The sequence below is a fragment of the Dromaius novaehollandiae genome, chromosome 9 (genome assembly GCF_036370855.1).
Source record: "Dromaius novaehollandiae isolate bDroNov1 chromosome 9, bDroNov1.hap1, whole genome shotgun sequence".
Taxonomy (NCBI): domain Eukaryota; kingdom Metazoa; phylum Chordata; class Aves; order Casuariiformes; family Dromaiidae; genus Dromaius; species Dromaius novaehollandiae.
In genome coordinates, this window is record NC_088106.1 from 11,778,462 (window position 1) to 11,806,456 (window position 27,995).

General features: G+C 62.4%; 1 protein-coding gene across 4 annotated transcripts; it reads left to right on the forward strand.

Annotated features, from left to right (window-relative positions):
- Window positions 1–37: 37 nt before the first annotated feature.
- On the forward strand, window positions 38–27,810 carry EPHB3 (EPH receptor B3). Of its 4 annotated transcripts, none has more exons than XM_064516676.1 (16): window positions 38–223; window positions 13,712–13,776; window positions 14,190–14,862; window positions 21,438–21,593; window positions 21,772–22,107; window positions 23,072–23,196; window positions 23,375–23,543; window positions 23,639–23,744; window positions 24,104–24,201; window positions 24,411–24,533; window positions 24,631–24,878; window positions 25,113–25,328; window positions 25,418–25,567; window positions 25,655–25,848; window positions 26,020–26,175; window positions 26,487–27,810. In XM_064516676.1, exons 1-16 carry the CDS (start codon window positions 148–150, stop codon window positions 26,593–26,595), a joined length of 3,000 nt encoding a protein of 999 aa, XP_064372746.1. In that variant the 5' UTR covers window positions 38–147; the 3' UTR covers window positions 26,596–27,810. The 4 variants fall into 4 exon arrangements, with proteins under 4 accessions (XP_064372746.1, XP_064372747.1, XP_025950595.1 ...); XM_064516677.1 differs by having other exon boundaries at window positions 24,149–24,201; XM_026094810.2 differs by lacking the exon at window positions 38–223 and adding an exon at window positions 5,769–5,896.
- The last annotated feature ends 185 nt before the right edge of the window (window positions 27,811–27,995 follow it).

Sequence of the window (27,995 nt, forward strand, 5' to 3'; positions counted from 1 at the left end):
CGGGCCCCGCCCCGCGCGGCTGAGCGGCGGCGGCGGCGGCGGCGCCGCCAGAGCGCGAGCGTGGCGCGGCGGCGAGAGGAGCCGCGCGTGGTGCCGCCAGCTCGGGACCGCCGCGTCCGGCGGGGCCGCTCCGCCGCCGCTCCCGCCATGGCCGCCCCGCCGCCGCCGCTGCTCCCGCTGCTGCTGCTCCTGCTGCTGCCCGCCGGCCGCCGCGCGCTGGAAGGTGAGTGCCCGCCGCCGCCGCCGCTGCACCGGGCGGGCACGGCGCGGCCCCGGGAGGGCGTGCCCGCCGCGCCGGGGCCCCCTGCCAGCGCCGCTTGCTCGGGGGGCGCCCGGGCCTCGCCGGCTCCCGCCCCCGCGTTGTCGGCGGCGGGGGAACCGCGGTCCCCGCGGGCGCTCGTCGCCGTGGGAGCGCGGCCGGGCTGGCGGGCGCTCGGCGCGGCTCCGGGGAGCGCGCCCGCGGGGCGCCCCGCCGCCATCAGTAGGCTTCAGAGTCAACGCCCCGTGGCGCGGAGCCCTGCGCGGGCAAGACGAGGCGGCCGCGGCCGGCGAGCTGCTGCCAGCGCCCGTAAGGCAGCGGCGCCTCGTTGGATACTCGCTTCACGTCCAGAGGCTTTTCGCCGCCACCGAGAGGACTGGAAAATTAATATTTCTTTCAGTGGAAGCTCGCGTTGTGCCAAAACTGGCGGGGCCGCCGGAGGAGTGTCCGTGCGGCGGGCTGCGTCCGGCTCCGTCCCTTCCCGGCCGGGGCAGCGGGGCCCGGGCAGCTTAACCCCCGCGGCGCCGTGCGGGGTCGCCGCGGCGCGGTGGGGCCCGTCGCCCCGAGCCGGCTGCTCCGAACTGCCCTCCTTCCCCCCCCGCCTGCCTCCCTCCCCCGCTGGATCCGCGAGACTGGGGAAAAGAAAACAGGGAGGGAGGAGGGGGGAAAAAAAGCTGCTCTCTGGTTCAGTCGGAGATAAAAAGGCAATTAATTTTCTCCCGCTGGCAGGGCGCGTTCCGGGCGGCGGGGCGATGCGGGGTTGGGGCGCGGGGAGGCCGCCGGCGCGGTGGGGCAGAGGGGAGGGAGGAGGCCGGGGCGGCGCGGCCTGCTGCGGCCGGGCCAAGTTCTTCGTTTTAACTCTCTCCCCGCGCTGTGAACCGCGGGGAGCGGGGGGAGAAGCGATTTTGTCTGCGGACCAAGCGTGCGTGGCCCCCGCGGGCACGGCCGGGGTGTCGGGGCTGCTCCTTTGCCCGCGTCCCGCAACTGAAACCTCGCTCGAAGGGATAAAAGGGGGCGGGAGAGGGGGCTGGGAAGGGGGGAGGCCCCGAGTGCTGAAAAGGGAGGGAAAACCCCCAAAAAAATCCCAGATAAAGAGAATCTCCCGGTTTGTTGGTAAAACAAGCCAAGTCTCCTCTGAAAACACTCACTTGGCTGTTTTTCTGTTTATTCTGCTCGGATTGTTTGTGGTGAAGAAAACGGAGAGGGGCGGCCGTGGCTTTTGTTTGTAGTCATTTTTGTTCTCTGGCTTCCGCTGCAATCGCCCCGTGTTGCAATGTTTGGGCTGCGACCGTGGGGGGGTGTTTATTTTGGGGGTTACTGCGGGCAGAAGCCTTTACCTGCTGCCACTTGGAAAAAATGGAAGGTTTCCTCTGGCTTTGGGCTGCGTAAAAAAAGTTTGGGACTTTGTTGTTACAAATGTTTTTCACCCTCCCTCTTTTCGCAGTGGTTTTTTTCTTTCTTTCTTCTTTCTTTTTGGGGTGTGTGTGGAATCGATCGCCTGTGTAGGCTGTACGAAGCTGAGCTGGGGTTTCCAGGCCTGCTTGGTCCGTAATCTGCTGGGCAGACAGTGATTTTTTTTTCCTTTTTTCTTTTTTTTCTTTTTCTTCCTTTTTTTTTTTTTTTTTTCCCTCCCCCGCTACGCAATGGTAGTTGTGGAAAGGGAGAAGCCGGCCTGTTCCCTTCCCTCTTGGGATCGATGCTAAGGCAGCTGTAAACTCCTAAACGTCAGCCTTCGGAGCCGGTGCAAATCGCCACGCACGAGAGAGCGCTTGTGAACCTTGTGCGCTGAGCAGGGGACGAAGCGGCGGCCAGGAGCACTCCCTCCCCGGCGGTGCGGGGCCCTGGCCCGCGGGCAGCCCGCTACGGCGCTGCTTGTAATTAGTTTCCTCCGGGGAGTTGGGGAACAGAGGAGGAAGGCGGCTTGGGGGCCCGGCACAGCCTGCGGGGAGCATTGAGGTGTGCGGGCGGCGCGGGGATGCCGCGGCGCTGCGAGGCCGGCTGCAGCGGGGCGGCACGGGGATGCCCGCCGGCGTCCGGCCGCTGCACCCGGCATGGAGAGCCCAGAGGAGATGCTAAAACCACTCTGGCCACAGAGCAGCCAGAGTTGCTCGGCTTCCCGAGTGCGCAGCGGGGTCGGAGGCCGAAGGCGGCGAGTGGGGCCCGGGCTGCCAGCCACCGAGCGTTTTCGGGGATGACTTCCCCCCGCCTTTGCTTTTGTCCTCTCCGGAGGGAGAGTTGCCGGCAGAGCGGAGCTGGGAGAGGTTGGGTCCCCGCCACCTCGTCGGGCTCAGCAGCTCCCGCCGCACTCAGTGTTTCCATCCGCTTGCAAAGCCACTTCCCGGCGCGGACCGGAGCGACGGAGCCGCCGCTGTAAATCTCGGGCGCGCGTTCGCTCGGGTACGTTAGCGCCGGTCGTAAATCCGCCGCGGCCATAAATTGGCGCTCGCGTCCTCGAGCCGACGGCACCGCGCCACCCCGCTCCCCCTGCCCGCCGGCTGGGCTGCGGGTCCGTGGCCGCGCTGCCCGTCCTCGGGGGGCCGGCGCGGCGTTGGGTTTCCTCGGCAGGCCCCCGCGCGCGGGGCCGGGGGGAGCCGCGCTCGGCAGCCTCTCAGTGAGGGCTTTGTGCTGCCGAGGAGAAAATGGTTTCTCTCCAGATCCTGTGAGCGCGCTGGGCTCGTTTGAAGTCACAATGTGTTTTTCTTCGCCGGTTCAGCAGTCCCCGGGCCTGCCGGAGAAGGAATGCTCTGTCCAGGGGCAACAGCAGGTCCTTTCTCCGGTGGCGGATTTGAAAGCGAGGAGGAGAGGAGCCCAGCCGGGACGGGGGACCTGAGCGCCAGGGAAGGCCTCGGCAGGGCGAGCACTGCGTTTCAAGGCCGTTTCCGCCCGTCTGGGGTTAAAACCCTCAGGCTTCTAAATACCCTGGCGGGAGAGAGCGTGGATGGCCACTGCCGAGCGGCGCCGTCTCCCTTCAAAGTTGGGGTTTTGCATGTGCTGCTCCGGCAGCAATCTCACGGCAGCGGAGCCCCCCCCTTGCTACGCGTGGCCCTGAGCTGACCGGGGCGCTAGCACGATGCTCGAGCGCCGTTGTGCTTCCCTGAATCCCAAACTGGGAGGATTTAGCCTAAAACTGCGGGACAGGGGGTTTTATTTCCTCGCCTGGGCTCAATCCGCTGGCTGCTCCGAAGCTCCCGCGGAGCTTTGTGGGCTGCCTGCGAACAGTGCGCTGCGCTGACAAACCCCTGCTTAATTGACCCCTGCACTGGAACTGCCAGGTATTTTCTTGGCAGGAAGATTTGCTTTTCGTTTAATTACTTTTCACTGAAACGGCTTGCTTCGCGATGGGGTGATTCATGGAAGTTAGTCCTGCTGTTTTATTGATGCTTGGGGTAGGGCTACGAGAGAAAGCGGGTCGTGGGGCTTTGTCGCGTTAGCTGGATTCATTAAACCTTCCCGTTCCTTGCAAAAAAAAAAAAAAAGAAGAAAAAGGGAAAAAGAGCGGTGTTAGTGGAAGCCTGTTTGGCCCGCACTCCGGGGCGGGGGGAGAAGGGCTTTCCTTTGTGTCGAGCGGAGCATGTGGCGAGGTGGTGAGAGGGAAGGACTCGCAGCCAGGTTGCGCACGCCGAGCACGGCGGCCGCCCGCGTTCGCAGCCTCGCCTGGCCGCTGCCCGCGCTGCTCCGGCCGGAGAGGCTGGCGAATAGCGGCCTCCGGTTTTTAAGGAATGAACCGAAACTCCCTGTTTTGTTGTGATGACTTACTGCCGGAGATATTTGGGGAAACCAGTCGGTTGCATTTTCTTTCCGTGAGCCGTTCGCTGCTGCTACTGGAACATGGGCGCTTGGCGTTTAATTAAAACAGCCCGAGCGCTCTGAATCACACACTCGCATGTTTTTAAAATTGTGGCCGTTCCTGTTGTGCTGAGTCAAACTGGTTTGTCGGGATTAAGCGTCTCTGCCTGGGAGCCGGCACGGAGAGGGGGAAGGGTAGCAGGAGCGGGCCGGGGGCGCTGGGCCGTCAGGTTGCCCTTCGCTCCTCCCCGGGTTTAACCCGGTGTTGCTCCCGGCGGAGCACCTGGGGGGCTGGCGGCTCCCCGCAGAGGGCTGCGGCCCCCCGACGCTCGCCGAGAGCCGCCCACAACTCCCTCCACGGCCTGGGAGGCGCCTGCGCCTGGCAGAGGAGGGCCGGGAGACGCGGCGCGGAGGCCGCGGGAGGGGCTGCCGTTTCGAAGGCTGGGAAGATGTTTCGTGTTTGCCGTTTCCCAGCCTCCTGGGACGGGGTTGCTGGCTACGGGGCTGTCCTCCCTCACAGCAGAAAAGCAGGGTGCAGAGGAGCCCCCCGTGGATATGCCAGCACGGGGAGTAGGGCGGGCCTCGTGGGGCTGCCAGGCCAGGAGCCATTTTGTAGGCTGGGGCAGGCAGCCTGCGCAGGGCCCGGACTGGCGCCTGCCACTCTTGGCCAAGGGCTTGTCCTCTGTCTCCCAGGCTTCGGCTCTGTCTGCCATCAGGGCCTTGCTCGGCCTGGCAGGGAATAGGGGCCGTGGCCCCCTCCCACAGCAGGGCCGCCGCTTTCGGAGGTCCCTGCCGGAGGGGTCGCAGCCGCTTCTCTGAGGGAGGAGGGGAGCCATCTTGGGAAGAGGCAGCCTCCACTCCGGCCCCGCGGACACTCTCTGGGAGTGTGCGGCGGCCTGGGGCTGGCTGGGTTGGGGGTGAGGGCTCGTCTACTTCTTTGTTTTTATTTATTTATTTATTTGCGTGTCGCTAAGCTCCCCGCTGCCGCGGGGGCCTGGCATTTCTCACGCGTGTGGCAAGGGCTGTTGACAAACACCTGTTTCCCGGCCCCCTCCCCAGGAATGCCCCCAGCGGCGGGAGGGGGGCCGGGACATCCCCTCGCCGGAGCCCCTCCGTCCCCCACCCCATCCCATCCCGCGGGAGCCGGCCCCGCGGCCGCCGAGGGTTTTCCTGCCCAGTGGCAGCAGCTGCCGGGGGATTTGCGCCGAGCGGTTCCCATCCGAGGTGGGGCTGCTGCGAAGGCCCCTTCGCCGAGCGGCTGAAATCCATCCGTGGGGCAGGGGGCCGGGGGGTGGCTGGCCGCTCCTGCCCGTCCCGCTTGTCACTCGGCCGCTTCGTCCAGTTGCCCGGCGAGAGCCGAGGAGGCACCAGTGAGACCCCGCGTTATGGATTACTGGGGGGAGGGAGGCGGCGAGCGGGGAAGGGGGGCGTTCGGCATGCACGCACAAATGGCATGCGATCCAAGGCCTTTTTTATTAATGAGAAAAATGTGCAGGGCTTGAACGATCGCCAGGAACAGATTTATTCTAGTTCCCCAGAAATTAAACTGAAATGAAGGAGCGAGTCAGCCAGGCCCGGCACCCCCTCCTGACTCTGTGCTTGTTTTAACTCTGGAAGAATCTGACTTTGGGGGTGGGGGGAGAGGCGAGGGGGGTGGGAAGGATATTTGGGTTTAAACAGTTCCAGATGGGTTCGGTGCTCGAGGAGAGTCGGAGGAAGCAAGCAGAGTGCAGCACGGAGATTTGGGTAACTGCCCCAGGCAGGAGAGAGGAGGGAAATCTTGGCAGAAACTCCTGCTCGGAGCTGACTGGATGGGATGCAGCTTGGCAGCCGAACCGCCCTGTCTGCGGGGTGAGCGTTTGTGTGTGCAGCGAGTAAGTTTTTGGGGGGAGAGGGGGCATTTTTTACATATCATTACTCCTTCCCTGGACTCTATCCAAAACTATAATCTGCTAAAAAACAGAGCTGGGGGTGAGCGAGGTGTTTCAGATCGCAGTCTGCTGCAAGCGGTTGTCCTCTCCGGGGGCCGCAGTGTCCAGCTCGCTCCCCACTCCAGGACTTGGGGGCTCTCCATCCACGCCCACCGGCCCTCCCTCAGCCTCGCAGTGAGCTGGGCGCGCGGCGTGGAAGAGCTGGCGCCAGTCCCTCGCACGCAGCCCGGCTCTGCGTTGCAGCCCCCTGGGGACACCTGCCAGGTGATGCCATGGTCGGGGCGCTGGCACGGGGTGACACCGCTGCGGAAGGAGGTGGCCGGCACTCCAGGCGGGTTGGGAGCACTTCCCTCTCGTAGCAGAGCCTGGAAATGAGGGCGGATTTGCGGGCCGATTTGCTGCCTACGTCCCGGTTAATGGTATTCGCGGCTCGAACAGGTCTGGCGCCTCGCGAGCGGATGAGTTATTTCTGTGGCAGTGGAGGGCGGCTGCATGGCCGTTCCTGCTGGGGACGGCGACCTATAAATCTCTCCTGCCTGCTGGCCTGCAGAGCTCCCGCCTGCCCAGGATGGCTGGTCACGTTGTCCAGCGGGAGCCCGTGGCAGGGAGCTGCAGAGAGCAGGCTCTTCCCATTTGCTAGGCAGGGATGTGTCCATCCCGGGTGAGGGGCAGCTGCTTTAAGGCTAGTGGGATAAACTGGCTGGATCTGCACCCGCAAGGCGGCACACAGGGCTGGGAGGTTGTCCACAGGTCTGTTCCCCTCTCCTGTGGCCTGGGAGAGCAAAGGGGGCTCTTTCCTCTGGGAGAGCACAAGCAGCAAGCATCAGGGCACGTCCACCACGTGGGCAGGGATGGCAGCTCCTCCGCAGCAAAGCTGACCCCGGCGTGGTGCACCAGGCTCTGCCATCCGAAATCCTGAGGTATTAATAGAACAGTAATTGCAGTGCAGAGCTGGACTTGGACAGCTGGCTCGTGTCCTCTCCCAGTGTCGATATGGCCGCTCTGCGGGGCCGGAGCCTGGCACCAGGACCTGTCAGGGCTCCGATGGGGCTGCAGGGGCTGCGCAGGTCCAGGCTGCAGCTGAGTCTCTGGGGTGCAATTGCTGGGCAGGAACCTGTCACCCTGCTGCAGAAGCAGCAGGCTGCAAGTGCTGTGGTTCGGGGGCTCTCAGCCGTGCACGACACAGTGCGGGCGCTGCAGCCCAGTTTGGTGTGGTCGGGGCTGGTCCTGGTCACGCAGGGTGACACACGTGCAGCAGAAATCTGCCCTCCCGGCTCGACCCAGTGCGTGACCAGGAGGGAGCGAGCACACCCATCCTCCCCGTGTCCCGGGTGCTGCCCCTCAGCTGCCTTTTGCAGTCACAGAGCTGGCACCTGTCCTGCATCACATGCTTCAGTCTGTCTCGCGGCCATCAGGGAACAGCTCCTGGTGAGGAGCACGCGGCCGGAAAACCCCTCTTGAGCCGGTTAGCGGCTGGCTGGGTGGGCGGCGGAGCCGGGGCTGGCGGGTTGCTCCCGTGCTCCTCTGTCCGGGATGCCAGGCAGCTCGTGCTTATCTGAGCTGGACCTGCAGATCCGGGAGGTGTGGGGTACTGGGGTCAGGGCGGGGGGAAGGCGAGGGTGATGTAGCTGGCTGGTGGCTCAGAGCCACAGGACCTCCGTCTCCCAGGGTGAGTTTATTACACCCCTGGCTCTGGCTGCCCTCGCAGGTGCAGGATTGGGAAACGGAGGGGGGAGAATGCGGCAAGCTTTCCCCTTGAGCATCCTAGGACTTGGCATCTCAGGCTGCATCACGAGCTGTCCGCGGGGCCTCCGGCTGCCAGGACCGGAGGTGCTGCCCGTCCTCGGCCGCTGGCTAGCTGGCTCTCTGGGGCAGGGGCTGCTGGCCGTTGTGCATGCGTGCGGTGTGTGTACAAAGGGGCCTTAATCTCAGTTGGGGCCTCTGGGCCCTGCCGTAATGCAGAAATAATGAGTCTATTATTAAGTGCCCACAGTACTACTTCACTTTGGTGGCTCGCCTCCAGCAGCAGGCAGAACCTGCCCCGCTTGAAGTGGATGTGTCATCATTTGCCTCAGCAAATCCGATCCCCTTTGATGATGGGCCAAACGCCCTTGGCACGAAGGGCCACAGCTGTGATACAGGCCCCAGTTTTTTTCTCCCCTCTTCCCTTTCGTCCCGGTTCGCTGGCAGGTTGTGGGCTCGCCCTGGACCCAGGGGAGCGTGCGTGTTGGAGGGTGAGGGCTGTCTGACCCCTGCCCTCCCGGGAGGGGGCAGCCCGCTCCTGGGGCTCCCCCACGTCTCCTCTCCCCCAGCTCCTGCCAGCCGCTGCGCTGGGAAGCAGGCGCCCTGCTCCGCAGAAGGACGTTTCCCAGTGTGGGCGGCGATAGGGAGCACTCCAGCCCTTCCCTTGGGCTGAACCACGCCGCCCCTGGCCTGCCTGGCCTGCAGAGCCTGGGGGAGCCAGGCGGGACCGTGCACAGCCCCCCACCTTGCGCCGCGTGCTGGGGCTGCACGCCGGGGCACCACCGTGGGGCTAGCCCTGCGTCCGGGGGAGCGGTGGGGACGCTGCTGTTTTCCCCGGGAGAGCTGGGATTTCCCGAGGTGCCTGCAAGCTGGCCAGGGAGACAGCGGCCACGGGGGCTGTGTGGTGTGCCAGCAGCGCTGCCAGCCCGGTCCCTGCAGAGGGAGCTGGCAGACAGCGTCTGCAGGCACCTTCGCCAGCCTCTCCAACCCCGCCAGTGCCCCCGGCCTGCCAAAGCGCTGCGCTGCCCAGCCCGGCACGGTGGCCCAGAGCAGGAGCCGCCCGTCCCGGGTGCTGCAGTGCAGGGCTGCTCGCCCTGAGGTGCCACGCTGGCTCCTCCTGCTGCCTCCTCCCTGGCTGCAGTCTTCCTCTCTGCTTCCCTTGCTCTCCTCTGCATCGGCAAGAGCCTCCCTCCGCCTCCTGGCGTGGCTCTCGCTGCCGAGGCTTGCCGTGGGCACTTGGCACGATGGGCTGCCCAGCGCCAAAGCCTCTGAGGTTGCCATCTCCTGCATGTGCGACTGCTCCAGAGGTGTCCTGCCTGCGGAGCACGTGCTCCGTCTTGGGCCGAACAGGACGGGAGCGCTTCTCCCAGGCAACGTGTGCGAGTCCCCCGGCGCTGGGCCGTCCCCTGCCCTGCTGGTGGCCCTGCCGGGGAGGACAGCCATCGGGTTTAGCTGGGGTCAAAGGGGGAAGGACCCTCCTGGAGGAGGGGTGGGCGGCGTGGCCAGGGAAGTGCGTAGCGGGGTCTCCCCGCGCGGGCCGGCCCGGCGCGCGGCGCTCTGTGTGGCTCCGCTTTTGTGTACGCAAAGCGCTCGTCAGCGGGAAAAGTGCAACCTCAGGTTCTCTCCCACAGGCAGCTCTTTGTTCCCAGATAAAGGGCCCTGCACCAAAGGCCCTTTGTGCCGCTGTTTAGAGCGGTGCTGGGATTAATTGTACCGATAGGTGCTTGAATGGGGAGTGCACAAGGCCGCTCGTTCCTGCTGTAATTATCTCAAAACTGAGAAGGAAATTAAAATGTACGGGAGATGCCCCGTTTGGGTGGCTTTTTGACTAGCAGGCAGTGACCAGGACTGCAAACAAATCCCGCCAAGCTCCCGCTGTCCTAAACAAGCTGCCTTTCCTTGCAGAGGAGCCCATGCTGGTGACGGTGGCAGGAGGAGGAGGCAGCCCTGCACCCAGTGCCCTGCTAGCAGCCACTGCGTTGGGGTAGAGCTGTGTTTTGGGTTGGTGCCCGGGCCATGCTCTCGGGGCAGTCTGGACTCAGCTCCTCCGGGCCGGGTGCGATGGCGCGCTCAGCTCCCAGAGCGCACAGCGGCGTTGCAGAACAGGTTCCTCTGTTTGCAGCCTGGCTGCGTGGGTGTCCTTACTGACTTTCCTCCCTTGCCTTCTTCCAGGATGCTCCGTACTCGCTCCCTGCTCCCCGCCGGGATGAGGAGCTGGCGTCGCACCTTGCCAGCACATCCTGATAAAGCAGGCAGTCCCCACGTTCAAAGGCGAGAGCGCTCGACTCTGAGCCGGTTGGTGGAGACAGTTGAGTCTTCCCCAGCGGCTTCATCTTGAAAAAATTTTCCCTTCTTGCTCAGCCAGTGCTAAGTACAGACCCCGCTGTAGCTGCTGGATTTGTCTGCCGTTGAGCAATGCAATACGGGCGCTCTGGGCCTCTTAGGGGGAGTTCAAACGCTTTGCTGGCCTCAGACCATGTGCGCAGCATTCCTGAGCCCCTGCGTGGGAAGAGGTCCCAGTCTGCAGATGGGCCTAGGCCGGGTCGCAAAATGCCCGACGAAATGCTTTGCAGAGGTGACGGGCAAGCTGTTAGCAGGGACCCTTGCTCTCCTGCAGCTCAAGATGTGCGTAGGAGGAGATGGTGCGGGGCAGGGAGGAGGCTGCAGGAGCAGTGCTCTGACCTCAGCCCTGTCTGAGAAGTGAGACTTACCTATCCCTGGCACTGGATTCGTCTCTGCCATGGAAATCCTGCTTTGACCTGGGGGTTGTGGTGGCCAGCCAGGCTTGCCAAACCATAGCAGGGCTTCTGGTCTGCCTGAGCAATCCTTCCCTTTACCTGGCTGGAGTTGAGGAGAGGACAACTCCCCAGGATGGCAGCCTGGAGTGATAGAGCAGCCTCCGGGTGAGTTCCTAAAGCTGGTGAAATTGGAAGCCAATTTCCAGTTGACTAATAGGACCGAGCTCTTGCTTTGGAGTACCAGATCCGAAAGGCTTTGACTCACTTGCTCGGCCAGCCCTGACTCCATTCACGTCCTCCAAAGCACCCAGGAACCTCCTGAGCTGGAAACTGCTGGTGCCTCATCCGAGCCTGGCTTTGCTGCAGCGCCTTCGAGGCAGGAGACGGCCAGCTGCTCCCCAACGGTGGGAAGCTGCCGGTTTCCCTTCTCACCCAGCCTTGGACGGCTGGTGCGGGCCCGCACGGATGGGGGCCGGGAATTTCGGGGTCGGTCCGCTGAGAAATCAGCGCGGCAGCTTTAAGGGCAGAAAGTGGCTTCTGCCGCGCTCTGCTGCAGGCAGCTCGGCTCAGCGTGGCACCGCGAGTCGCGGGGCTGCTGAAAACAGCCGCCCTCGGGGCCATCTGTGCGTGACCTTCACACGCAGGCGGGCTGCGAGGGGAGGTTACGAAAGGCCAGCGACCCTACCTGGCCCCTCTCTCCCTCCCGCTCGGGCTGCGGGCCATGGAAACCACCCTCTGCCCTCCACACTTGGCCCTGTTTCCTTTCGTCGAGTGGCTCGGTGATTTGTTCTTTTTTTTTGCCTTTTTCTCCTTCTCTTCCCCCTTCTCTCTATGCCATTTGCGTGTTCTCTCTATGCCATTTACGTGGCTCTCGGGCCAACGGCCTGCTCGGCTCTGTCAGTTTTTTTTCCTCCTCCGGTCGGCTGGCAGATGCTGCCAAATTAGGATGCAGGCAGCGAGGCTCCTGTCAGAGCCGGGCGTCTGTCACGGATCGGCACTCGCGGAGAAGGGCGCTTCCCACCGGGACCGCTGGCGAGCGCGGGCTGTCCCAGGCTCCTCGTCCTGACCTGCCGGCAGCCCTGCGGCCTCCACCCTGCTCGCCCTGTCCCTTCTGTGCGGGGCGCCTGGCCCTGGCGATGCCCGGCCAAGCGCTCTGGGAGTCCGCGCCCGCCGCAAGCCACGTCCTCTCCCCTGCTTGCTCAGGCCGGGGTGAGGCGCTCCAAGGAGCGTGGTGGGCGTCTGGAGGCCGCACCGAGCGGCAGCCAGTGCTGGGGAGGCTTTGCGAGCCGGGCGGAGGTTGCCTCTGCCGGAGCCGTCCTCCCTGCAGGCGTCCGATGCCTTTCTGCGCCTCGCCGTACCCGCGCGGCATCCGGTCGCGACAGGTTCTCCCTAATTACCGGTTGGGTGGGGGGATGCTTCCTTTTGTTCCTGTGTTTTTGCTGGATGCCCCTTTGTTTGTGTTTTGAGAAACAACAAATAATTATTGCCTAATAACTACCTTTGTGCTAGTCCTGTTTGCACACAGAGGAACTGGTGTCTGCTTGTCCTCTCCTGGCACGGATGCTGCCCCTCCAATCCCGCTTGCCAGCCCCCTGTCCCGCTCCGAGCTGGGCTCTGGGGAGTGCGAGCAGCGCCAGGGCAGGCACGGGGGGGCTCGTGGCATAATGAGGGGGGTCATCGGTTTTGTCCTCGACACTGCCTCCCTGCCAGCTCTGCCTGCTGCTGCTGCTAGCAGCTGGTGCTGACACCGCGGTGCTGTTTGTTTCGGGATCGTCTCGGCCGGGCTGTTTACGCAGGGCAGGTTCTCCGGCCGGGCCGGGATCCTGGCGAGCAGCGAGGCGGATCGGGGAGCCCACGCATCCTGGAGCGTGCTTGTTTACCTCGGCTGCGGCGGCATTCGCGGCCGCGTCCTCGGGGGACGTGGGCTGGCGCTTGCTTCCAACCCATCCTCGGACGCTAGGGCAGGTGTTTGCTGGCCGCTCTGCTCTGGGTGGGACGGGGGGGGGAGGGAGGTGGTGTTTACCTCCCAAACCCCGTAACGTGGGAGCGTTTCCTTCCTCCTTTGTGCTTCCTCGTTGGCCCGGGCAGCCATGGTTTTCCTGGCGTAGAAGGAAAGAAGCCAAAATTGCCTTCTGGCGCTGCGGCGCTGGGGACAGCCGTGCCCCCTCGGAGATGCCGCGCTTGCCTCCGTGCTCTGGGGCAGGGACGCAAGGGCGGTGCGGCGGCTTGGGGCAGAGGCTTCGGGACTGGGCTGCCCCGTGGGGAGGCCAGCTTGGCAGCAGAGGTCGGGCTGCAGAGCCAAGCGCGCACCGCGTGCCGGGAGGGCTTGGCTCGGGGCAGGTGTCCGAGCCCCCCCACGCCGCGCCGCGGGTGGTTTCTGCGCCCTGTGGCTTTGCCCGGCGTTTGCAGCCTGCTTGCACCAGGCTCTGCGCGGCCAGGAAAGGGGCCAGAGGGTCCCGGGGTGCCCGTTCCCCCCCGTCCCTCCCGTTTGCTGCGGATGGTGGTTGCGAGGAGCCACGCGGCTCTGCCTGGGATTAGCGACAGCTGCCTGCGATCGCGGCTCTTCCCAGACGAGCGTCTCGCTCCCCCAAGGCTGGGGCTGGGGCTGTTCAGGGAATGCTGCCGGGGTGGTTTGTCTTGTAGCCTGCTCCAGGAATGTTGGCCAGACGGTCAAATTCTTCTCCCCTCTTGTAAAATGAGTGATGTGGGGCGTCTCTGGGAGAGCAGCCTGCTGGTCCCTCCTCCTCTGGATAAACCTGCCTGGCCCGCACCGCCCTGTCATGGGAACGGGCCCTTTCAACCCCAGCCACAGTAAATACGCGCCGTGCCAAAGCGGAGGGGGAGGGCGTGGATGGGGGCGCCTGGCCCTCCGCCGCCGGCACCCCCTCGCCGCGGGCCGGGAGCTGGGGAGGGGGAGGCGGGAAGCGCGGTGAGCTGCGCCGGTGGCTGGAGACGGCAGCCCCACCGCCTTTCCCCCTCGCCACCTGGCCTGCTCCCGGGCCTGCCGGTTCCCTGCTCCCTCACGGCTCCCTGGGGACATCTCGCTCTTCCTGTTCTCTTGACAGGAGAACAGAAATCTGGAGTCTGTCTGCTCCGCTCCCCCCTCCTCCCACCACGTCTCACCCCCCAAGTTGCTGTTTTCCACAGAAATGTCAGCCTAAGCTTTTTTCTCCCCCACTCCTCCTGTTTTTTTCCTCTAATCTTGGCCTTCATCTCCAATTACTTCTCTTTTTCCTTTCTCTCTCTCTCTCCAGAGACCCTGATGGACACGAAGTGGGTGACCTCCGAGTTGGCATGGACGACTCATCCGGAGACAGGGGTAAGTCTGGAGCCGTCCCTGGTCCCAACCTCCAAGGGGCGCCGCTGGCTCTGGCCCCTCGGGAATGGGCATTGCTCACCAGCCCCTTCCGCAGAGCTGGCTGCATCTTCTCCGTTCCCTGCCACACTCGCCCTCTTGCCTTGTGAAATTGCCTCCTCGTTACCCGTGCTGGCAGAGCTGGAGCGCGGATGGCAGCGTGTAGGCACGCCATGGTCCCTGGCCCAGATTGCTCTTACTCACCTTGATGACCAAGGAAGGACCAGCAGGGTTGGGACGGGTGGAGGCACAACTGCTGCTCTTCCCTGTTAACTGTTTTCCGGTTCCCCCCCACCCCATGCTGTTTGCTTTAGTGATGTGTCCATGGCGCTCATCTCCCTGTCCTATGGTCTAACCTGCTCCCTTCCCTCTTGCAGTGGGAAGAAGTTAGCGGTTATGATGAGGCCATGAACCCCATCCGCACGTACCAGGTATGCAACGTGCGGGAGGCCAACCAGAACAACTGGCTTCGTACCAAGTTCATCCAGCGCCAGGACGTCCAGCGTGTTTATGTGGAGCTGAAATTCACTGTGCGGGACTGCAACAGCATCCCCAACATCCCAGGTTCCTGCAAAGAGACGTTCAACCTCTTCTATTATGAATCGGATACAGATTCTGCCTCTGCAAATAGCCCTTTCTGGATGGAGAACCCCTATATCAAAGTGGATACAATTGCCCCTGATGAGAGCTTCTCCAAGCTGGAGTCTGGCCGCATGAACACCAAGGTGCGCAGTTTTGGCCCCCTCTCCAAGAATGGTTTTTATCTGGCCTTCCAGGACCTGGGAGCCTGCATGTCCCTCATCTCTGTCCGGGCTTTCTACAAGAAATGCTCCAACACCATTGCTGGCTTTGCTATCTTCCCGGAGACTTTAACAGGGGCTGAGCCCACCTCTCTCGTCATTGCACCGGGCACCTGCATCCCTAACGCGGTGGAAGTGTCTGTACCCCTGAAGCTGTACTGTAATGGCGACGGTGAGTGGATGGTACCCGTGGGAGCTTGTACATGTGCTGCTGGATATGAGCCGACCATGAAGGATACCCAGTGCCAAGGTAAGCGTGTGGCTGAGTGGCAATGTCTTGACCCCTCCACTATGTTAGCAAGCATGTGTTGATGCAGAGGAGCTGGTTTTGCATTGGGCTAGTTTCATTTTTGGAGACTTGGGAGCTCAGTGGGCTCCTTGAGGACAGAGTGAGTTTTAGTTGCATGGTGTCTCAGAGTACTGGTCTGCATTTTGGCTCAGTATCCTGAAGCGTTAAAGACTTAGTGGTCCAGATTGGTGCAGTCTTGCTTATGTCTGCTGTGACGTACTGTGGCACGCGTTGGGTTTTGAGACCTGCGCTCAGCAGGACGCATCTTCTCACAAGGAGATGATTGTCAGCAGGGGTCTGTGAGGTGCAACGTGCCCCCAGCAGGTTTAAGCCCCCAAGTGCTATCAAAATCTCCTTTACACCCCTGCTGCCGAGTGTCCAATGTCTCCATTCTCCCCCTCCTGCGTTGCACAGAGGTGCTTGTGGCTCGGGTGGACGGTTGTTCCTGGCAAGCGTAATTTCGCGTTTGCTGCGCGGGAGCGTTCAGAAACGCCGGTGGTGCTCGGGGCCCTGCTGGGCTAGCTGCTGGAGAGCGGCACGCAGCCACGCGCGCTCCCTGCCCGGCTCTGCGGGAAGGCGGGTGGGGGAGACGCGTGGCGGCAGAGGAATGTGCGCTCCCCGGCCCACCTTGGGGGAAGGAGGCTGCGCGTTGGCATGTGGAGCAGGGTGAGGAGGTGGGCGGCCAGCCCGCGTGGTAGCGTAGGTCTGTCGGAGCCATCCTGCAGCTACCACGGTCTGCCCATGGGTTGTGTGGGGTTGCTGCTTCAGCCCCAGTTGGACGTGTTGATGAGGGAGCAGTCTGCCTGGGTGGATATTGCTGTCCTGTGGAGCGGCCTGGTCCCTGGGAGCCGTCTGCACCAGGGCCGCTCGCACGCGGGACCCCTGCGTGGCCTCGGCTGGAGGGCTGCCCCTCGGCTGGAGGGCTTACGTGGGAGTGAGGATCGGGTGGGCTGCCGGCGCTGGGCGCCTCAAGCTCGACGGGATCATTGGCCCAGGCCCTGCACTCTTAGCAGACACTCGGGGCAGTGGGGTTCAGCCAGAGCGGCTCGGCTCGCGCCCGGGCCTCCGACCGGCCCGGACAGGACCTCTCCTCCCATACGGGTTCGGGGCATCGCTGCAGAGCCCCTGGGCAGCGCCTTAATGATTTTCTCACGAGCTTCAGCTTCTTGCCGCACCAGGCAGGGAGCCTGTGCCGGGCCGTGGGCATCCTGCCGCGTGAAAAGGGTGTCTTCACGTTTCCCCGGGAAAGATGCACTGCACTCGTACCATCAGATTTTCCGCCATGTGATGGTGTGTTTTAAGTGGAAACAGCTGAAAAGGCCTTGGAGGACCTAGAGAGGCAGCTCCATTTTCTGTCTCTTTGTCGACCGTTTCATTACAGCATTTCGGTAAATTTTTCTCCCTTTTGTGGCTCGCCCAGGAGAAATGCCCCCGAGAGCAACTGCCGCCTCTGAGCAAACCCCTGGGCACAGCACGCCGCAGCGCTGCGAGGCACCACCGGCCCGTGCCGCGGCGCCTGGCCCGCTGATGCGAGAGCTCACGGTGTCGTAGCACCTCGGGGCCGGGCCGGCATCGGGGGCGGCCGTGGAGTTGAGACACGCAGCCGCAGCCGGGCAGGGCTCCCGTTTCAGCGCTCCCCGCCCTGCTCGGTAGCCCCCTCCGAGGTGTATGGGTGAAGAGTGCCTCTAAGTGCCAGATGGCATTTTAATAAATAACAATACCGAGTTGCTGCTTCGATGGGATAAGCCCTGTTGTAAATCTCCCCCTTTACCCAGACTTTGCGTGGCCTTTGAAGATCCCCTCCTGCTCCTCCTCCTCTTTATCTCCGTGCAGAGCCGGGATTAGGCTTCGTATTCAGACCTGCTACAATGCAGCTTGCACCGCACTCCCAGGGGAGCGGAGGGCTCGTCCCGCGGCCGCGGGCCATTCCTTTGGCACACTTTGTAATGCGGTACGCGAGGCTGGTAGCTGGCACTCTAGTCGCAAGTTGCCACAGCGTTGATTTGGCATCTCGTTCGCAGCCTCATTATCTTTATTTAATTAGCACATGGCCCTTCTGGGGGCTGCGCTGCTTCCTACGCACTCCCTGCCACGCGGAGCTGCGGAGGCAGCCTTCGCCGGGGGGAGGAGGGGAGACGAGAGTCCGTCTGTCCGTCCATCCATCCTCGCCTCTGCCGTGCCCTCCGGATGCGGCCGGGGCCGTGCGGGTGCATCCCGGCGCGGGACGCGGCTATCGGTCCCGGGGCCGCTCGCAGCACCACGGAGCTCGTGCTGCGCCGGAGAGGAGGCTCGTGGCCGCGTGATGCTGTAAATGAATATCCCAAGCGCCTGGGGAGCCGGTGCACGGTGTGACGCCGTCCTCTCCTCGAGCCTGTTTCTGTGCCTTTTTGATTTCCTCCTCATCCCCCAGCAGCGGCAGTGGAGGGGGCGGTTTGGAAGGTGCTGGCCGCTGTGAACTCGGGCGCGCTCGAGAAGTGCTGTCAGGTCAGAGCGGGGCCAGGATCTGGATTCTGTAAAAATAAATTTTCCTTGCAATCAGTGACTAATGGAAACATCGCCACGAATTAAAAAAAATGCCAGGCAAGCATAGCCCTCGCCAACTGTTTGCAGCTTTGCGTTGCGACACTAGGTCGCTGCACGGAAACCAGGAAGTGAAACTGCCTTCTATTAATTGTCCGGGATTGCGGATCAAAGGCAGCGCGGCCGGGGGAAAGCCGGCGTTTGAAAGCCGGGCAGCTCCACAATGGGTTACTTGTAACGCGGTCAAGGAAATCTGCTTCTGCCGTCCTGCGTGTGACCCGGGGTGGCTCTGAAGATGGCTCTGCTTATTGCAATTTTTTTCCTTTTTTTAAAAAAAAAATTGCTTTCCCACCTGTTATTTGGATGGCACCGTTCAAACACCCGAGGGCTCTTTCCCCCCCAGTCGCCTTCAAATTTACTCCATTCACTTCTGCACTGCGCTAGCGTGAAATATTTCCTCCCAGAGGATGATTTAAAAAAAAAAAAATCAAATGCCTTTTAAAAGAGACTTAAAATGAGAGTCGCCGCCTCGGCCGTAGCTAGACTGTTGCTTCCACGGCTCTAATCCATCTGCAGGCACTTACGAAAGAGCGAAGGGAGTGAGCGGTAGGCTCATAAAGCACCAATCGTCCCAGGCGAGCTTGATTGCTGCCTGTAAAGAAATTACAGGGTGGCTGGACAAAGGGATGCGATCGGTTTAATTTATCTAGATCTGAGCGCGGCTCTGTGTTTTGAGTCCTGCAGGGGGAGAGGGAAATGGGAAGACGCTGCCCAGACTGGAAGGCAGCAGCGTGGATAGAAAAGCAGCCGAGACCTTAAACAGCCGTTCAGGGCTGTTGTTCAGCTCTAGAGCACCGCAGCAAAGCGGGAGCTCACCGGGGCAGGGAGACCGCGGGGCTGACGATGGGGACGCGGTGCCGTGCCCTGCTGCCCTGAAAGTTTTGCCCAGACGCCCGAATGTTTTGGAGGATGCTCGGCCCGCGGTGCGGCTGCTTGCCCCCGTCCCGCGCGGTAGTCGCTGGCTGCGTGTGCGATGAGTCACGCCGCGCTCGGAGGCCGCGATGATGGGTTTATTTTGGTGTTTTTCAGCTCCCTCCCTCGGGCTTGGCTCACCGGGGTGCGGACTGCGTTTGGGAAGAGCGTGGCCTCCGTGACCTGGACCACTGGCACGGCGGGGCCACGGGAAGAAGCGCTGTGCAGGGGCCCTGCACCATCCTGCCTGGGGTGCGGGACGCCCCAAGAAGGGTGCAGCGGCAGCTTTTGCAGGGATGTGGGGTTGTGCCGCTGCCTCCCCCCGTGCCTGGAGCAAGCACCATTGCAGCGGTTCCCAGCTGTCAGGCCAGGCACCTTCTGCTCCCCCTTAGCCCGGGAGACCACTTCAGCTCCCCAACCTGGTATCCCGTGACTGTCACGGGCTGTCATGTTCTCCCCAGAGGTGGCTGCAGCCCGGCGCCGGGAGATGTGATCTGTGTGTGAAGGTCCAGGACTGTTGTTTTATTTGAGTGAGAAAAGTGCTTATGCGAAGCGCTTGGGGGGAGAGGGGCGCCCGGCTCCGTAGCTGGGGCTGGAGGGAGCCACGTCCCCGCTCCGGCGCTCCCGGCTCGCTCCCCGGCGCGCTGGCCAAGACAGCACTCGTCGTACAGGCAGTTTCTTGCAGAGAAGAGATGACACAGCGGCTTATCCACCAGGGACCTGGGATCAGTTTTCACTTCTGTTACAGGCTTCAAATGTGGCTGAGAGCTGTCAGGCTGCCACCAAGGTCTTTACGCTCTGATTTATGGGAGTTGGATACTTAAACGCTGCAGTGGATCGGGGCCTCGGTCCCTCTCCCTCCTTCCCTGCCTAAAGCAGGGTGGGAAGTAGCTCTTCTCCCTCTTTCGCGGGTCGGCGGGGGAACGGCGGGTCCGCGGGAATGACCTTCATCGGCTCTCGCAGCGCTGCGTCTGCAGCGGGAGGCAGGGCGCTTGGCGAGGCGGCCGCGGCAGTGCCTTCCCGCGTGCCGGAGCGCCCTGTCCCGAGCGGGAGGCAAAGTGCGCCCATCCCGGCTGGAGCCTCCCCAGGGCACCTCGCCATCCCCAGCCCTCATGCCGCGCTTGGGCTTTTCGGCTTCCTGCAAACTCTGCTTGCTCCAGCTTCATCCCCCCCCCGCCAGCCTGTTATTTCAGGGGGTTTGTCCCTGCGTCCCTGACAGATCTGGGCTCCTGTCCATAACCAAAGCATGTTTGGCAGCTTTCTGAGCCCTGAGCGTTCCTGTCCAAGAGGTTCCAGGAGTCTCCGTGCCGAAAGGCCCGGGCTCGCGGGCTGGAGAGCCCGCCGACCGCGGCATGGGGAAGTGCTGGCCAGGGGCACCGAGGGGCCAGAGATGCCAGCAGCTGCTTGGGCAGGCGCCAGCTCCTCTCCGCGGGCTGGGGCAGCCGGAGAGGGCTGGGCCGGGGCCCGGCAGCGAGCGCCGCGCGCACGGGAACCCGCGGGGCCGGCCAAGGCGAAACGAGCCAGCGGGTGATTCAGTGGCGCTCCACACCCTGCGCGCCGGCCACCGCTGCCAGCCGGAAAGCTTCCTGCGGAGGGTGTCAGGAGATGCCTCACAACAGGAAACTTCCACTTGCTCCGGCTCGGATGAAGCAAGGAGAAACCTCCTCCTGTTTGCGGTGATGTCATGTGGCAGGCATGGGCCAGCAGGTTTCCGCTCTGGGGACGGGCTGCCGGCAGGGTTAAATGCCCTCGGCAGGGTTAAATGCCCTCGGCATCGTTCAGGAGAGAGGAGGAGGTGCCCTCCTCCGGGGCAGGGAGCAAATGCAGAGCGAAGACCCGATTCCCGTGCCTAGCCTCAGGCCCCAGCACCAGCACAGTTTGGAACTGCTCCCGCCCCCCCTTGCCGCCTGCTTGGTACAGGGCTACGATAAACTAGGCTGTTTGAAGGTGCGGGTTGTTTTCCTGAGGCTGCTCTGCTCCTCGGCTCGAGCCGAGCCCAGATGCCGGGACTTGTGGCTCCTTGAAGGACTGTGATCGGAAGCGTGGGGGGGTGAGATGTTGGCAGTGCGGTCAAAGCAGCTATTCAGCCAAGGGCCTGCTGGAATGTTTTAATCTTGCTCGGCACACTACTTGAGCCTGGCTTGGAGGATGCCAGCGGCCCCAGAGCTCAGAAGTGGCTGAAGTGCCCTAGGCAGGAGGTTTCAGGTTGAGCGGCTGCACTGGGGGCTGCCGTGGCAGGGCTGGGGCCTCCCTTACCCGTTTTGCTTCCCCGGGAGGCGGAGGGCGCTGGGCAGAGCAGGGGAACCAGCGGAGCAGAGAGCTGGGGAAGGGGGAGCCCGTGCATGGGGACGCTTCTCCTCGGGAAATGCAGTGAAGAAGCAGAGCAGGAGGACTTGCTTTCCTGGCTGGACCACCCTCCCCAGCCAGGGCACTGCTCAGCGAACTGGGGTGAGCTCAGCCAAGCTGGGCAGGCCGGGGTGGCTCAGCCTCTCAGTGTCAGGACCCCACAGCAGCCCTCTCCTGGGTTGCCAGCCCTGCTGAGCACGGTGCCCAGCTCGCCCTTGAGCCCCCAGTCACAAGCAGCTTGGGATTTGGCCTCCCCTGGGTCAGTGGGAGGTTTCTGGTTCATCCTGGCCAGCTGTGATGACGGGGTGGGGATGGGTCCTGCAGGCAGTGCTGGGGAGGGGGCCTGCGGCAGACCAGGGCGGCCCTCGGAGCCTGGGAAGAGCATCCCTGGACACGCTCCCCGCTTGAAAGAGCTGGCCTGGGGGGCAGAGCTGACTGCTGGAGGGGGCCCAGCCTTCGCCAAGCAAGCGGTCGAGGAATGCAGGGAATGGCACTCTTTACTCTCCCTCTCAGCCCAGGCTGCAGCAGCATCTGCATCAACGGCCTGTGGAGGAAAGGCTTGCAGGTGGCCCCTGGCCCTCAAGCTGCCGATCAGAGACTTTGCAGGGCAGCAGGGGAGGGTCTGCGCAGCCTTGGGGGGAATCGCAGATGCTCTCTGGGTGCACTTTGTAATGCTGATTTGTTTTCCCTTCTTCCAGCGTGTGGTCCAGGAACCTTCAAGTCTAAGCAAGGGGAAGGCCCCTGCTCTCCCTGCCCTCCCAACAGCCGGACGACCTCTGGAGCAGCAACGGTTTGCACATGTCGAAACGGCTATTATCGGGCGGACACAGACCCTGCAGACAGTGCCTGCACCAGTGAGTCCTGCCCTGTGCAAGCAGGGCAGAGCCCGGCAGCAGGGAGCGGAGGGGAGGTCTAGAGGTTACGGATCTGGTCCTGGGGCAGGCAGTGTACCCTGGCCACCCGGGGAGGCAAGCTGGGCAGGGGGTGCGTGGCAGCAGTCCCTAACCCTTGTGCTCTCTGTTCACCCCACAGGCGTCCCATCTGCCCCCCGCAGCGTCATCTCCAACGTGAATGAGACGTCCCTGGTGCTAGAGTGGAGTGAGCCGCGGGACACAGGCGGGCGGGATGACCTGCTCTACAACGTCATCTGCAAGAAGTGCAGCGTGGAGAGGCGTGTGTGCACGCGCTGTGACGACAACGTGGAGTTCGTGCCACGCCAGCTCGGCCTCACTGAGCGTCGCATCTACATCAGCAACCTGATGGCCCACACCCAGTACACCTTCGAGATCCAGGCCGTGAACGGCATCTCCAGCAAGAGCCCCTACTCTCCCCATTTCGCCTCTGTCAACATCACCACCAACCAGGCAGGTCAGTGTTGCTGCCAGCGAGCAGGGGGTGGCTCTCCGCCGCAGAGCGGAGCAGGGATTTCTTGCTGACAGCTTTTGAGGCTGCGGTCCTTTGTGCTGCTGCGTTACAGGCTCTCCATGCCTGCATCTAATCCCCTGGGTAAATTCTCCTCTCCGTTTAAACGTGTATCCCTGGAGGAGATGAGATCAGAACTCATGCAAGCAGAGAAGGGCAGGGTTGGCAGATGCTCCGGAGAGCTCTGGATCTCTTAGACCCACCCCAGAGATGTTGTGCCTGCTGTGAAGGGAGGAGGAAGGAAATGAGATTTCTCCCCTGTGGGCCCAGGAAAGCTCAGCACCAGCCCAAACCTTTGCAGCCAGCCAAGTGCTCTGCCATTCCCTCTTTCCTCCCGCTCTGGCCTGGCTCCAGCGTGCTGGTAATCTCCAGCCGCCGCGCTCTGATCAGATTTCATGGGTCTCATCAGTGGGGTGGAGCAGGGAGCTCCTGGCAAGTGGAGGAGGAGGGCGTGGAGCCCCATTTTCGGCAGGCAGGGCCCTTCCTTGGACAACTTTGCAGCTAGGCATGAGGTGAAATGTTACCTTGGAGCTATTTCCAAGGGGCTGGTATCAGCTTGGCTGCAAGATGCCGGGATTGCCCCTCCCTCCAGAAACTTGTGGGATTGAGTCTCCCAGCTTGCCATGCCCTTCCACTGGGGTTATGTGAGCCAATCCCAGGCAGAGAGAGTCCTCCCTATGGATATAGGATCGTGGAGGGCATAGGCTGGTAGAGGTGGCCTTGCTGGAGTTGTGGAGGTGCTGCCTGCAGACTGGGTGGGCCTGGGTAGTTGCTGGAGTGGTGTCTGCCATCCTGCGCAGGATGTCTGGGGACAGACCGTGTGTCCAGCTGCATTGCCAGCCTTGCTGGGCGGCAGCGGTGCCAAGCAGGTGTTGGCACAGCCTCATTTCTCTCCTGTCCCCTTTCCTAGCCCCATCCGCTGTGCCTACGATGCACCTGCAGGGCAGCACTGGGAACAGCATGACACTGTCGTGGACTCCCCCGGAGAGACCCAACGGCATCATTCTCGACTATGAGATCAAGTACTCTGAGAAGGTAAAGCAGAGTGTAGGGTGGCCTTCCTGCCCTCAGCTCTTCTGGCTGGCAGTCAGCCCTGCAGCAAAGGATGTCCCCTCAGAGAGGGTGCCCAGGGAGCAGGAGGAAGCGGTGGGGTAGAGGGACAACACAGGTGGGATCCCTTCACAGAAGTGACATCCATGTGTCTCCCCTGCAGCAAGGCCAGGGTGATGGCATTGCCAACACTGTCACCAGTCAGAACAACATGGTGCGGCTGGATGGGCTGAAAGCCAACTCCCGGTATGTGGTGCAGGTCCGGGCACGCACAGTGGCTGGATATGGCCTCTACAGCCTCCCCATGGAGTTTCAGACAACTGCAGAGAATGGTAGGTACCAGGGCTGGACTGCCTTCATCCCTCAGCACTCTAACACAAGCTCCCTCCCCCAGCTTGACTTTGTTTCCTGCCTTTGCCTTCATCAGGTTCCACTAGCAAGAGTTTCCAGGAGCTGCCTCTGATTGTGGGTTCGGCCACCGCGGTGCTGGTGTTTGTCATCGCTGTGGTGGTCATCGCTATCGTCTGCTTCAGGTACTGGCTCTGCGGGGAGGAGAGGGGGTCAGCTGCATTTGGGGCTTGCTCATGTGTGGCCTGCAGCCCCACCTTGCCTGTGGGCAGAGCCCTCCAGCTCCAGTCTAAGAGTGGAGGACTGGACCCACTGCACATGGGTACCAGAATGCAGGGTCTGTAGGAGGACTGCACATCTCAGCTTCCCCAGCACCCATCCTGAGCTCCGCCATCCCTCCCTTAGCAGAACTAGGCCAACTTCTCCCATTGCCCCTTAGGCAGAGGGATCGCTCTGCTCGTGGGCTGCCAGAGCTGAAGCTCTCTAGCATAGGCTGCCTGTGCTGGGAGTTGGAAGCTGGCAGTAAATGTCTTTGCCCCATCAGGAAAGGGATGGTTTCTGAAAACCTCCTCTCGTCTCCTTTGGGCAGGAAGCAGCGCAACAGCACAGATCCTGAGTACACAGAGAAGCTGCAGCAATACGGTGAGCGTGAGAGCCCAGCGCATGGGCTCTGTATGCCCTCTCTCAGGAGGGAAGGGGAGAAGTGTGTCCTCCTGTCCCCATGCACCAGGGAAGGGGGAGCCTTTTCCTGGGGATTGTGAGGGATGGACTGATGGCCAGTGCAAAGTTGGCTTGGCACGTCTGTCACCCATGTTGTGTCTCTCCTGGTGACATCCCCTCTGCTCTTGCAGTCACTCCTGGGATGAAGGTCTACATCGACCCCTTCACCTATGAGGACCCCAACGAAGCTGTCCGGGAGTTTGCCAAAGAGATTGACATCTCCTGCGTCAAAATTGAGGAGGTCATCGGAGCAGGCAAGTCCCGGGGTGGGGCACAGCCACTGCTGAGACTGCTTCCACTCTCCGTCTCACGGCTCACCATGCTGCCCCCTTCTCCCCTTCCCGCCCACAGGGGAGTTTGGTGAGGTGTGCCGCGGGCGCCTGAAGCTGCCCGGCCGCCGCGAGATCTTTGTGGCCATCAAGACGCTGAAGGTGGGTTACACGGAGCGGCAGCGGCGGGACTTCTTGAGCGAAGCCAGCATCATGGGCCAGTTTGACCACCCCAACATCATCCACCTGGAGGGTGTGGTGACCAAGAGCCGCCCTGTCATGATCATCACAGAGTTCATGGAGAACTGCGCTCTTGACTCCTTCCTCCGGGTAAGCGTCCCCTCCTGCCCTGGGCTGGGGGCTTCAGTGCGAGGGGATGGGCCACTCAGAGCTCCCGTTCTCCTCTGTCAGCACTATCGTGCTGATATTCCCGGGCTAACCTGTGAGTAGTGACATTGTGGAGTGGGGAAGAGAGTTGGCTCTAGGGAGGAGGAAGGTGGTGGTAGCAGGTCTAGTCCCCAGTCTATCGGAGGGTCGCAAACCCTGCTCATCTCTCCCCGGCAGCTGAACGACGGGCAGTTCACAGTCATCCAGCTGGTGGGGATGCTGCGAGGCATCGCTGCTGGCATGAAGTACCTTTCAGAGATGAACTATGTGCACCGGGACTTGGCTGCCCGCAACATCCTGGTCAACAGCAACTTGGTCTGCAAAGTGTCTGACTTTGGGCTCTCTCGCTTCCTGGAGGATGACCCAGCTGACCCGACCTACACCAGCTCCCTGGTACGGGGCGCTTGGGGGGGATCCACAGATCCAGCTGTGAGAGGGACATCCAGGCGTGCACTAAATAATAGAGCTGCGTATCCCCGCAGGGTGGCAAGATCCCTATCAGATGGACAGCTCCAGAGGCCATCGCCTACCGCAAATTCACCTCGGCCAGCGACGTGTGGAGCTATGGCATCGTCATGTGGGAAGTGATGTCCTACGGGGAGCGGCCCTACTGGGACATGTCCAACCAGGATGTAAGTGCTCCCCAGGGAGCGGGGAGCTAAGGGCCAGCCACGAGCGCTCAGGTGACTCACAGCCTGCCTCTGCTCATCTCTCTGCAGGTGATCAACGCGGTGGAGCAAGATTACCGCCTGCCACCCCCCATGGACTGCCCCACGGCGCTGCATCAGCTGATGTTGGACTGCTGGGTGCGTGACCGCAACCTGCGGCCCAAGTTTGCACAGATCGTCAACACGCTGGACAAGCTCATCCGCAACGCTGCCAGCCTGAAAGTCATCGCCAGCGTCCAGTCTGGGTCAGTGATGTCCCTGCCTGCAGCCAGAGCTCGTCTGGCTTCCCCCAAGCCCAGGGAATGCAGGGATGTTTGGGACTAGGGCTGTGGGTTAGCAGAGATAAGTCAGCCCCACTTCCAGTACACCTGCGCATCCCCCTGCTCCCTGTGACCTATGCTTCTCTTGCTCCGTAGTGTCTCACAGCCACTCCTGGACCGCACCGTCCCGGACTACACCACCTTCACCACTGTGGGAGACTGGCTGGACGCCATCAAAATGGGACGGTACAAGGAGAACTTCGTCAATGCTGGCTTTGCCTCCTTCGACCTGGTGGCACAGATGACTGCAGAGTAAGTCCCTGCTCATGGAGGAGGGAGAGCACGGAGGGCTGGGACTGGGCCTGTGGTGGGTAATCCCTCGCCTCTCTGGCACCCTTGGCCTGTGCGTGCGGAGGGGTGAATTGTGCTCTGGGTTTCTGAAGTGGGTAAAGGTCTGGGATTCAGCATCCAGAGCTGCCAATCCCCCGTGGCAATAGGGCGACACCCGAGCTTGGCAGAAGGTTGTTATGAAGATATGGGGTCTTGGCAGCAGCAAGATTGGCAGGGGTTTGTGCCAGGATAGCAGCTGGCAGGCCACTAAATCTGTCACCTCCTCCTTGCAGAGATCTGCTGAGGATAGGGGTGACGCTAGCAGGGCACCAGAAGAAGATCCTGAGCAGCATTCAGGACATGAGGCTGCAGATGAACCAGACGCTGCCGGTTCAGGTTTGACCGCAGGGAACTCTGCATTCGAACGGACCGAGGGAATCTGCCAACCGGGTTCCAGTTTGCGGTGCAGCCCGGCTTCCCGTTTTCCCCTTCACGTGGCGCTCCTGCCTCGGACGGTCGCCTGGGACAGGCTGGGCCGGGCCGCCCTTCCCTGAATCGGAGGCACTCGTGCCGAGAGGGAGCCCAGCTTTTCGTCCTGTGTCCTGGAGCGACGAGGCAGCGACACGGTCTTCATATTGAAGATGGATTATGGGACAGAGAGGGCACGCCTCGCTTCCCGCCCTGTCTCGGTGCCCATCGGTTTGAAGAGTTGTTCTGCTTCTTGGATTTCTTTTTACCCCGTTTTCCCTGCACCAAGTCCTCACTTCCCACCTCTCTCCAAGGCCACAGACTGTTTACCCGTCCGCTAAGTCCGTCAGACACGTCCGAAGCCTTCCCCGACTCTGGCCCCCACGTGGAAGCAGCGAGGGGAGGCCGAGCCGACTCGGGGGCTGCCCGTGGTGGAGACGGCGACAGGGAAGGGGCCGCCTGGCCCCAGACAATCACTTCTCTCTCCTCCGCCCCTCGCGGCCCCGCCACGCAAGGGTCTGCACTGGAACGTGTCCGAAGGGAAGGCTTTGCTCCGTTTCTTGGCTTTGCACGCCAGAATCCGAACCCAGTGAGATTTTACTATGCAGGGAGTTAGGCAAAAAATATATATATATAGATATATATATTAAAAAAAATAAGAGGGAGCAGAAAGGGGAGGGAGGGGGACCAGGTGCCCAGCTCCGCATCTCTTACCCCTCTTGGTTCTCGTGGCCAGCTCTGGACTGCAGAGCAAGGCCGTCAGCACGTTTGCACAGGGACCCCTCCGCCCCCAGGACCGAAGGCAGCCACGCTCCCGCCAGCGGGGACGGAGAGCGGGGCTGGGGGCGGGAGGCCGCGCCGCGGGGAGAGGCCCGGCCCTCCCCGGCCTCACGTTTTTATGCAGAAGGAGCAGGGCCCGCCGGCGCCGGAGCCGGCGCGGCCGAGCCGCTCCTGACACACGCTGTGATTGCTGCCAAAAGACTCACTCACCTTTCTCTGACTATTTACTGCAGCCCGGTTCCTCCAAGCTGAGGGCGAGACTCCCAGCGTGCGTGAGTGTGCGTGAGTGTGTGCGTGCGTGGCGTGCGTGTGTGCTGGCCGTCAGGACTGTGTGAGGCAACGGGCAGAATAAAGGCAATAAGAATTTTACTTGAGTTTCCTTTGCTCGATCGGTGTCTGTCGCTGCACGGAGCCGGCGCCGCCACCTCCGTCCTGCTTCGCTGCCCACTCCCCGCCGGAGCATGGGGGGTCTCCTGGTTTTTTTCTTCCCTTCTGCCAGCGACATGCTGGGCCCTGGACTGTAATATTGTGGGGTGCGGGCTGGCTCTAGTCCC